An 11,479-nucleotide genomic window follows, 5' to 3' on the forward strand; every position below is an offset into this window, starting at 1 on the left:
CTGACTAAAAAAGTGAAGAAACAAAAGGGTAAAGGTGGAAAAAGAGCAACAGCATCTCAAACTTGTCACCCATTGAGTCTATGATGTACTTAGGTACATTAATAAAATATAATTTTTTTTTGGGCACAGCAATGGGGTTGTGACTTGCCCAAGTTTACACAACTAAGCGTCTGATGTAGGATTTTAACTTAGGTCCTCATGACTTCAGGGCCTGTCTCTATTCACTGTGCCACCTAGCTGCCCCAATTAAAACTATTAAAGAATGAAAATGGCACACAATTGAGAGCTCAAACCAGGAATTGAATCCAAGTTCAATACTCCCTCTACTTTATTATGTGCATTAGGAAGTTTGATTCCTTGAGGAAAAGAAACAAACCTGTACTTCCACAGTATTCAGTATTTCAGCTACAGCAAACGATTCCAACAATGTTAGTTTTTGGTCAGTCACTTTCCTTGATCAAAACTGCAAGAATTGACTGTTGCCTGTTACCTATTTGGTACCAGACTGGAAGGGTCACTTTGGAAAGACACATTCTTTGGTCACAAATAAGTCACCTCAAAATGCTCTGACTTGTAGATGTACTACTCATTAGGTCTAGTTTCATCTTTTGGAGTAACAGAATTCCAGAATATACCACTCAGCTGAGACTCAGATATGACTAGGTAGAAAAAGACTGGATTAGAAGGGAAAGCAATTAAGAGGAAAGGGGTAAATAGAATACACTTGATTCTTTTTAAAAAGGATATATAGAAAGGCAGAATAAAAAAAGCCAAGCAGCAAAAGAATAAAGAGCAACTTATCTTATCTCTGTTCAGTGTCCCAATGAAATACCAAGGTGTGAGAGGGGGATGGGTGAGGGAATATTGTTTTACTGTTTTAAGTACTGGATGTAGTTGATTATTTGAAGACAGTTAAGTGACCTCCCAGTTTTCTCCTAAATAACTCTCATTTCTCAAATGATATGCTTTAGCATCCCATTACCAGTCTGATTACAAGTGTATGAATTCTGGTTTGTCAATGCTTCCCTTTTCAGTTTATTTTTAATTTCTATTAATGCTAATTTTTAGAGGCACCCGATCTAATAAAAACACCTATAAATTTTAAGCATTAGGAATAATTTGCGTGAAAATTGTTGTCATATCTCTTTGGTTATTCAAATATTCTATTTGTAGTTTCATTCTTAATTTTTATTTGAAGGGAATCTTAAAGGAGAGGCTAGGCCAGGAATAAGTCTGCTAAATGATGTTGACATAAGTTTTTCAGATAGATGGCTCCTAAAAGCTTTTTCCTATATGACCTTCACCTTCACAACTATTAAAAAAAAACCAAGACACCTAGAAAAATAAAATCTTCAACAATGACAATTTATTTTCAGAACTTCATCATTTTTACAAAAAAAAAAAGCAGGTATCAAAAACAGCAAAGAGTTTTCTGAAATTCTGCACCAGTTTTCACAGAAGTGATCGATATGTGAACTGGTGTCGGACATAAGTATTAGACACAGGCTGGTTTCCCTCCTGGTCATATGCATTCAGGTGGTCCCAGGTGGTCTGCTCTAGAGTTCCTGAAGAATAGCTTTTTAAAAAGCACCTGTCATTTTTGAGAGAATTGATTTGGTTTATCCAACAAAGTAAACACTTTTTGCTGTGTGGCTGTTCCTCTTAAAAACAAAACACTGTAATATTTATTACAAGGAATGTGTTTGTGTTTGGATCAGAACCAAATCTTTTGAGATCCCCACGACCTGAAGAATACTGATCAGAGAGATAACTAAAGGGCACATAATACCACTTGTGCATTTCATACTGTCAGAGGCAGCTACTAAGCTTTTTTTATTCAGGTGCTGCCCAGGACATGAATCTTACCATGACTTCCATTTCCTTTCCCATTAGGATCACAGTTCCCTTAAACAGGGCCATGCCACAGGGGCATAGGCTTATGCTAGTCAGGCAGTAACATTGTGCAGATCCTGAAGAGTCAAAGAAACTGAGAAGATATAAATAGTAGAAGCTGAGAGAAAGAACACACAACTCACAATATAGATCATCTGGATGCAAAAAGAACCAAAGCTGCAAGGTGTATTTTTTCCTTTAAAAAAAAAAAGTTTCAGTAATACATTCTTCTTGACCAGAAGTTGGTCCAGTTTTGCCATGTTAATAGCTGCCAGTCTTTCAAACATCTCTTTAAGGTCTACTGCCTCAATGGCAATGTGTTAAGACTCTGCCTGCAGTTTTTGATCACATACCTCTCTATCAGTTTGAAAGATTCAGCCAAGAGGGGTTAAAATTGCACAAGTATAACTGAATGCAAGTCACTCTATACACAGACATGTGTATGTGTGCGTGTGTGTGTTTGTGTGTGACTGACTGAAACAATTCTGAGAGCATCAAATATGCCTGTTAAAACAAAATTGCACCTCTATATTTACCCCAATTTTTAACTAAAGAAAATCCGATATGCATTTATTTTCCTTCACAGATATGAAAATAGAAGCAAGAAGGCAAAGCTAAGAGACGTAAATGCTCCCCATGGGGCAGCAGCGGCATTTGGCTGTTTTGGTCTTTGTACCAGCAGCTCCCATAGCCGAGGCAGGTGCCCGCTCGTTGCTGGACTAAACTGTTTTCCTGGCAGTCAAGACACGAACGATGGACCCCACCCCTCCAGCAGCAAGTGCCTATAAACAGATCAAAAGGCAAATATTGATTATATGAAATGTCGGGGGTTAATTTGTATTAGTAACAAAAAACTGGGTAAAGATGTTGATTTTTACATGGTTACAATATAGCATTACATGTTGAAAAGCATCAAAATGACACCTTCCAATTAAATTCATGAACACATGGAGAGGCACATATAAATGGGGAGAACTTAAACAAATTTTCAAAATGTTATCTTAAAGGGGGTAGCTAGGTGGCAGGTGCAGTGGATAGAGCACTGGTTCTGAATCAGGAGGACCTGAGTTCAAATGTGTCCTCAGACACTTAATAATTACCTAGCTGTGTGATCTTGGGCAAGTCACTTAACCCCATTAACTTGCAAAAAAGCAAAAAATAAAGTAAAATGAAATAAAAATAAAAAATGTTATCTAAACCTCAACCCTGATAGCCTTATTTCAAAATGAATGATGAATCAGTGACTCAAGCTAAAATCTACTACCCCCACTATATATTCAGATTGGGGTAATTTTTTTTTAAGTCAAAGAATCCTTCTTAAATTAAAAAAGATACTATTTTAATAAGATATTCTAAAACACTTAAACATTTTAAAATATTTTTGAAGAAGTAGTGTCCAAAGCAATTCAAAATCACTGGATTTTTCAATCATTTGCTTCAAATTGAATGATTTTATGTGGTTTTTTTTTTGCAAGGCAATGGGGCTAAGTGGCTTGCCCAAGGCCACACAGCTAGGTAATTATTAAGTGTCTGAGGCCGGATTTGAACTCAGGTACTCCTGACTCCAGGGCCGATGCTCTATCCACTGCGCCATCTAGCTGTCCCTTGTGTGTGTTTTAACATATAGAAGGATGTGGTTTAGCAATTTTAAATTTTAATAATTTTGTAAAAATACTTGATAGAAGCAAATTATTAATGGTACATGTCTGAGGGAAAAGTAAATTGGACTATGGCAACTCAAAGTCAACATTCTGATTACAATTTATAAAACATTTTTAAAAATCACTTGAGAGACACAAAAAACTAATTTCAACAAGTAAAATATCACTCTACTGCTTAAAAAATTTCAGTGCTTCTCTTCTGCTTACCCAAAATAGGGACGCTACATTAGAGCAAATATTTGAACTGTGTTTTTAAAAAAACTGAAAATAGAATGAGAGTCTAATTTCGTCCACTTCTGTTATTAAGAACATAAAATCATACCAGACTTTATAAAATACTGAATGAACACACAAGGATTACAAGACAAAATTATGCCAGGTCCTGATTAGTTTCAATAACAAATCCTTTGAAGTGATGGTAAATATTCGAATTCACAGCATCTGAAGTGATAGTTATGTGAATTAGGCAATTGGTTCCTGTACAGTGGGGTATGCAGTGCAAATTTGAAAAATGGCTAGCTGTAAAATAAAAATACCTCCCTAAGGTTCACATACAAAAAAATCAGTCTTGTCACTTTTTAGTCACCAAATCTGTTCAGTATATATAGAATTATTATTTATATATATATACATAAAATTAGAGTTACAGAATTGCTACATTTCAATATACATGGTATATCGTAACAGTTTTGCTTATAAGTCTATATTCTGGGAAAATATTTTTGCCTAATAATAATAATAAAGATTAAGATTTCTTAGTTCTTGTTACAAAGTAGAAATCTGACTTATATAGTTATATCATACTGCATAACTTCCCTATTAATACTGAAGCCACCACCATTGTCATCACTTAGATTTGGAACTTAGGTGTTGTGTTTGACTCCTTACTATCTCTCAACCACTTCCAATCTATTTGACAAGGGCTGACAAAACAAAACTTCATCACAAGTCTCAAATGCACTTCCTTCTTTCCTTGGACAATGCCCACCATCCTGGTGCAGGACCTCATTTTCTTTTGCCTGAACTATTTTAAAAGCCTGTCAGTTGGTCAGTCCACCACAAGTTTCTCTTTACTCTAGTTTACCTTCCATTCTGCTACTAAAGCAACTTTCCAAAAGCAGATTGACCCGAATCAAGCAACTCAATAAACTCCTTTGGCACATTATCATCTCTATGATAAAATACGAAATCCTCTGGAGTTCAAAGTCCTTCAGAATCTTGTTCCCCCTAACCTTTCCAGTCTTCTTACATCTTGCATTCTTTTACTTATTTTTTGATCCAAACACAATGGCCTGGTGTCCTGGCCATTCCTCAAACAAGACACTCCATTCCTTGCCTCCAGGCGTTTTCTCTGGTTAGTCAAACTACCTGGAATATTTTCTCTCATCTCTATCTTTAGTTTTTAAGTCAAGTTCTGATCCCCTTAATTCTAGTAGTTCATCTCCTATTTATTCTGTATAGTTTCTTTACACATAGTTGCTTGCTTACTTGTCTTCCACATGAGACTGAGCTCCAAAGACATAGGGACTGTCTTTGCCTCTTTTTGTATGCCCAGCACTTAGCATTATAATTGGATAGTTGGTGCTTCATTAATGTGTACACCACCATCCCCAGAGGACCACAATGAAAGTCCTACTCCAATGTCCCATCATGTTGTGAAAATGACCAATAGAATATAAGCTTTGGCAGATCCTACACCAAGACAGGAAGATTTGGAATATAAGCCCAGGGAAGGACTGTCAATCTCTTTTCTGAGGTCCAGCTGAGTTAAATCTGCAAAGGCAGATTGTCTGCAGAACAAAGAAATTTTGAACTACTGCAATGGACAATCACCTAGTCTCGTGCAGCTGCTTGTAGCAGTAAGGTGGAAGGTGTTAATATTGATACTGCAGACACCTGAATGGCTGAAACTTATACATAACTAATGTGAATATTAGAGTAAAAAATAGTAAAACAGCCTAAGGGGATAATTCAAGACACTGAACACCAAAATCTAAATCATATTTTCAAAAAATTACCTATAAAAATAATCAGAAAAAATGAAGATACATCACTGAAAGTAGATAACACACTATTTAGAAGGGCTATGGTTTTTTTCTCTTTTATATTAGAAGAGAACCTCCAACTTCACAAAAACTCAGTATCAACTGACCTTTTCATGCCACTGCAGGAGCACAGCACTGCTGTTATCCGAGGGGCTTTCAAAGCCTTTATAAATGTACTTCATTAGAAGATCCACACCATTCTTATCCAGAGACTGCACTGCTTTTTCAATATCATTAGCTTTAAAAGAGATGAGCACTTTCAGGACAATGCTGCCAGCTCGATCCTGCAAGAAAATGCACATACAGATGGTGAACTAGATGCACTCAATGTTCTCAACATCAGCTAAAAAATCAACTCTGTGGACTTAGAATTCATTACTGGACAGGGTCTCAGATAGGACAGTTCAAAGGATCAGAGCTAGAAAGGGACCTTAACACTAAGCCAATGAAGGTCCTGAGAGCTTAAGTCACCAAGGGAGTAACAACCAGAAGGGGATCTGAACTCAGGTCCCCATGCACTACCCTCTATCCAGGAGTCACTAGATTCCAGAAAGGAAGGAGGAAGGGAGGGTTCCACGTAACTCAACTGAAGCTAAGAAGAGGAACAACACCATAGCATTGCTAAGCCACAAGGCATGTGCTTGTCAGACACTTCCTCAGCATTAGCAGGCAACCTGTCACCAGTTTCTCAAAGACCGATATGTGAAAAGAGTCTAATGAAGGATTTCTGCATTCCACTAGTTAGCTCAAGATGGCACTAAATTGGCAAATGGCATACTGATTCCTGTTCCTAGAATTAAACTTTCCTGATGTGGAGGACAAGAATTCCTTTCTCTTTCTCCTAGTTTTTCAGCTTGCCTATCCTACAACAGCCAAAGTCACAGCATTCTGAATTGTGCTTATAGTTTCTTTGACTTTTCTGTGGCTAAAAGAAAAGGGTAACCTTATGTTATTACTTAAGAACATGTCTAGGGGCGACTAGATGGCGCAGTGGATACAGCAGTGGTCCTGGATTCAGGAAGACCTGAGTTCAAATCCGGCCTCAGACACTTAATAATTACTTAGCTGTGTGGCCTTGGGCAAGGCACTTAACCCCATTGCTTAGCAAAAACCTTAAAAAAAAATGTCCAGAATTTTACTAGTTGTTGAAATATGAGATAAAGACCATTTATTCTCTACTTCCCATATGGTCTCATACCATATTGTTTAAGTTATTAAACTGTTTATCTATTATCATCCATTACTATAATTTTATCATGATAATTTTGTAAGGAAAGCAGAAAAGTAGGGAAATAACCACAAAGGCATCACTTATACAATCAAAAACTGTTTATCATACAAGCTGTTAGAAATGAAAGTGAATTCTATAACCCTGATGTGACAAAAATGATAGCACCATTTAAATCACCATATCTGGATATTTAAAAACTAACATATTCATTGACTATGTAGCAAAGAGCAAGATCATCATATCATAAATAAATCTGGAAGAAGACTAGAAAAAAAAAGAAATAAGTTAAAAAAAGTTGAGCCTTGAGAATAAAAACTTATCAATGCATGTTCACCATGCCTTAGCATCTATAATTTAAGATATTTCTCACATTACAAAAGGTTGCAACTTGCCTAAAAGTTTAAAATTTTTAAATTCACAAATTTCACTGTTGATGTTAGGTAGGAAAACAATTTGGTTAAAATTAAGTCTTGAAGCTCCAGACCAAGACCTACAAATTTTTTAAAGATAGCCCTGATTTTACCCTGGATTAATCTTCCTTTTAAAGGTAGTTTCCTTCAGTAGAGATAAGATTAGAGATAAAATGCTTATTATCCTCATTTGTCTTCAATGATTTCTTTTACAAAGGCTGCCCAAAGAGTAAAGCTGTTTTCTCATTTCTCCACATTCCCAGGACCTTAGGTTAATAATCAAACCAACTAAAGTCAGTTAGTCCTTTCACAATTCCCTGCCTCCCTTTAGAATACTTTTAGTCTTTCTTAAATTTGAATATTACAAAATGTCTTCACCACTTACTGTTACTTGTAATTTAGAAACTGCAGCTACAGGATTTGGAAAGCTATTCAACCAGTGCAATTTGAGAACCTCCCACACAAAAGCTGAAAAAAAGCTACCAAACTACCATTTCAGAGAAGTACCCCACAGATTTTAGAAACCAAGTAAATTTGTTTCCTTTACAAAGTCAGTGTATTTAGATTTTTTCCCACATATAAGATAATATATACTGCAACTGCCATAAAGTAGAATCTTAAAATCAACCTGACCTTTTCCAGTATTTATTTAGGGAGGTCTAAACAGTTAATGAGAGTGGAGATTACAGGCATAGGATCACAGAACTAGAGTCGGAAGACACCTTGAAAGATAGTGAATACAAATTCCTTAATTTATAGATGAGGATACTCAGAAGTTAAGTGCCCACCAGGATTTGAATTCAGGCCCTGTGATTACAAGTTCATTCTTTTGTCCACAGTACTATACTGGCTCCATATTATATCATATCAAATAACTTCTGTAGTAATATTAACTTCAAGGGGAACAAAAGGGCAAACTGAAGTTTAGAGGCTTTCCCATAGTTATAGAACTAAATAAAGCATCAGAGGCAAACAATGAACTAGTGCAACTGCCTCAGTCTCAAGTCTTGCTTTCTTTCCCGAACATCATTCACATTCTAGCCCAATAATCTATCTCTCCTTAAAACTTCAAGAACATTTAGAGTCCCTATTACTAACTTTTCACTTATCACATTTGGTGGTTTAAGTTGCGCCCAACTCTTTATGACCTTGGCAAAGACATCGCAGTGGTTGACTGTTTTCTTCTTTGGTTTGTTTTACAGCTAAGGAAACAGACAATCGGGGTTAAGTGACTTGCCCACGGTCACACAGCTATTTGAACTCAGGATAAGGTTCTTGACTTTTGGTCTGGTATTTGGTGCACGATGGCGCCCCCTACTTCTCATATTCTGCTTTGTATTGCTAGTTATCTTTGTGTATATTCTCCTCAGGAGTTTTCAAGATAGTTGAAGAGATAAAAGCAGGGGCTGTTACTTGAATTTTCTATTTACCCCAGCCTAGGTAAATACCATGGCAAGAACAGGAGCAGAGATCATTTATGTAGTTAATGACTCACCTTCACTGCCTGACTCTTGGTGTTGATTGGAGGGTTTTTCAGAGCAGCTTGTAATGCAGCTGTCATATTCCCTGTAATAGAAGTTAAGGATAGCAAGAAAACCAAGTACTAGAAGCATTAAAGCTATTCATAAAACACTGTCCCTTTATATATTTAAGGAATCATTACTGTTGCTGCTATGATGGCTGTTTGTGAGCAAATTCAATGAGGGAGCTTCTAGGAGATAATTACAATGAAATACTTTCAAAGATTAAAAATTTGATCTTACTTCATTCATACATATTTGTTCCTAAAATCCTTAAAATAAATTTCATTAGTCTTGATTTTCAAATAGCACCAGCATGCAAAAAAAAATCATCCCAAAAGGTAATATAGTGGCTATTGGAGAAACCCCAATATGTTATAAAATTATTGTAATACAGAATTACTGTATACCCCATTGGTGTATTCCTCATGGAAAACCTTAGCCTGTCATTAAGGTAGGGGGTTTTAATGGAAAACAATTACATTGTCTTGTTATCAAAATCTGCTACTACCTTAAACAGTATACTACAACACTGCTAATTTGAACTAATGGCTTCTCTGAAATACCCGATAAGGTCATTTTCTTTAAAGAAGCACTAGAAAACCAGGGTAAGAAAAGGCAATAAACTATAAATAATTTCTTATTTTGTTTTTCCATTACATTTCATTTAGCTGTTTAATTTAAAAAGATGATTCTTTTCCTCTTTTTCTTGAACTTTTCAAAAGGTTAGACACCAACAATACCAACAAGACTCAGACTCTCCCTTCTTAAAGCACCACTGTGGGAGCTTATCAAGAGGAACTGAAAGCCAATCAGATTGTCAGAATCTAGAGTTATTCCCCTAAAAGGAAAACCACATCAGGTTCATTTGTCTCCTCCATCTTTAGGACCTCATAGACTGGCTTCAAGACTATATATCTTTCCCTAGCTCTAGTAAAATAAAGAAAAGAAATTTCTAGGCTTTTTTAACAAGTGTCGATTTATCTACTGACCTCCTAAATATTTTGAATGAAATGAATATCCAAAACAAAATATGGTCACATCACTTAAAAAATCACTTAAGAGATAGGTTAAACCAGTCATTAAAAATCCTTAGAAAGAGCTCTTTTAGTCTAACCCTTTCACTTTACAATTGAGGAAACCGCTCCAAAGACGAATTGACTTGCCCAAGACAACAGAGCTCAGAAGTGACAGAGCTGGGATTAGATCTAGTCTTCTAACTCTAGTAATCTATTATCTATATCAGGCTGTCTTCAAAGGATAATTTGTTCACAGAAGATAATTTATGGTAGGGAGAAAAGGATAATGCCCCCTAGAACCTATTGGCTAGAGGAATCAATGATTGATTAAAAAATAAAAAACATTGTATTTCCCCCCTATTTTCAAGACAATTTAGGGGGCTTCTAATATTTCACAGACAGAAAGGTAAGAACATAAGCACAGCTCATAAAGGCATGTGACATTTCTAAGTAAATGCAGAGAAATTCAGATGATTCTAAAAATGTGGAGCTGTTTTTTTAGGAATGGCTTAATACATCAAAGAATTAACTGTTTATGCATTTCTCCCTCAACACTATACAGTCTTATCTATAATGAAAACTGATTTTAAAAAAAGCCTTTCCATTCAAATCCAGCCTCAGACACTTAATGATGACCTAGCTGTGCGGCCTTGAGTAAGCCACGTAACCCCATTGCCTTGAAAAATATAAAAAAGTAAAGAATCTGAATCTATGTAGCAGCTTTGACTCTAATTTTAAATTCACAAATTGCATCGTTGATGTTAGGTAGGAAAACAATTTGGTTGCAATTAAGTCTTGAAGCTCCGGACCAAGATACAAATGTTTTCAAGATAGCCCTGCTTTCACCCTGGATTTATCTTCCTTTTGTTAGATATAAACTACCGTGACACGGGTCTGTCTGCTCCAACACCGTCCTCACGCCGCCCGGCCCTCCCCAGGAACCGCCTGCCCTCGGGCGGGAGGACTCCGCGCCCCCAGCCCCGGCCCGCACCACGCACGCGCGGGCCGCTGGGCGGAGGGCTGGGGGGGGCCCGGCCCGGGGGGGGGGGGCGCGGAAGGATATTGTCGCAGGCACGAGTCCACCTCGCCCTCGTCCGGCCCGGCCTGGCCCTCGCCCCCGTCCTCCTCGTCCACGAACTTGTTCTCGTCGTACTCGTCCACATCCACCTTTCGGAACCGGGCCGACGACACCGTGTGCTTCGACATCCCCGCGCCGGAGCGGGTGGCGATGAGCCCCCTACGGTTGTCGCCGCCGCGGTCCCCGCCGCCCCAGGTCCAGCGCCGCGGCTCCGGCTCCGGCTCCGGCTCGGGCTCGCTCTGCCCCTTCACTTCCCTCTTCCGCTCTGGGGCGTCGCCGGCCGCTACTGCGCCTGCGTCCCGGGGGGGGGACGCCGGCGCTCGGTCTCGCCCCTCCCCCAGAGGAGCGGCCGCCCCCGCCTCTCCGAGGACGCAGGCGCAACAACTCGCCTCCCGCAGGAAGGGGGCGGGGCCGGGAGCAAGGGGTGGGCGGGAAAAGAAAGAGGAAGGGCAGAAAGCGAAGGCGCCGGCGGAGGCAGAGGTAAGAGGCGATTGGCCGTCGGCGGGGGCACGTGATCCGAGCGGTTACCATGGAAACAGACTCCGCGGACCGGGCCCGAAAGTGGTCGGACACGGGCCTGGGGGGCGGGGCGCACCGGCGCCTGAAGGCCGGAGCCCGGGGC

General features: G+C 38.8%; 1 protein-coding gene across 1 annotated transcript; it reads right to left on the reverse strand.

The window, feature by feature from the left end:
• Positions 1–1,344: 1,344 nt before the first annotated feature.
• ARPC5 (actin related protein 2/3 complex subunit 5) lies at positions 1,345–11,129 on the reverse strand. The gene is made up of 4 exons (XM_074222212.1): positions 10,842–11,129; positions 8,736–8,807; positions 5,707–5,883; positions 1,345–2,675 (listed from the first exon to the last, which is right to left on the reverse strand). Exons 1-4 carry the CDS (start codon positions 10,983–10,985, stop codon positions 2,613–2,615), a joined length of 456 nt encoding a protein of 151 aa, XP_074078313.1. The 5' UTR covers positions 10,986–11,129; the 3' UTR covers positions 1,345–2,612.
• Positions 11,130–11,479: the final 350 nt, after the last annotated feature.

Source organism: Macrotis lagotis, chromosome 2 (genome assembly GCF_037893015.1).
Source record: "Macrotis lagotis isolate mMagLag1 chromosome 2, bilby.v1.9.chrom.fasta, whole genome shotgun sequence".
Classification (NCBI taxonomy): domain Eukaryota; kingdom Metazoa; phylum Chordata; class Mammalia; order Peramelemorphia; family Peramelidae; genus Macrotis; species Macrotis lagotis.

What these genes read in the sequence shown, in the direction of transcription:
- ARPC5 (XM_074222212.1), bottom strand. Translation starts at nt 10,985, where the DNA reads ATGTCGAAGCACACGGTGTCGTCGGCCCGGTTCCGAAAGGTGGATGTG. An exon ending in TGGACTCGTGCCTGCGACAA is followed by an intron (nt 8,808 to 10,841) that starts TATCCTTCCGCG and finishes ACTTCTATTACA; the next exon opens with GGGAATATGACAGCTGCATT. An exon ending in CCAAGAGTCAGGCAGTGAAG is followed by an intron (nt 5,884 to 8,735) that starts GTGAGTCATTAA and finishes ATTTTCTTGCAG; the next exon opens with GATCGAGCTGGCAGCATTGT.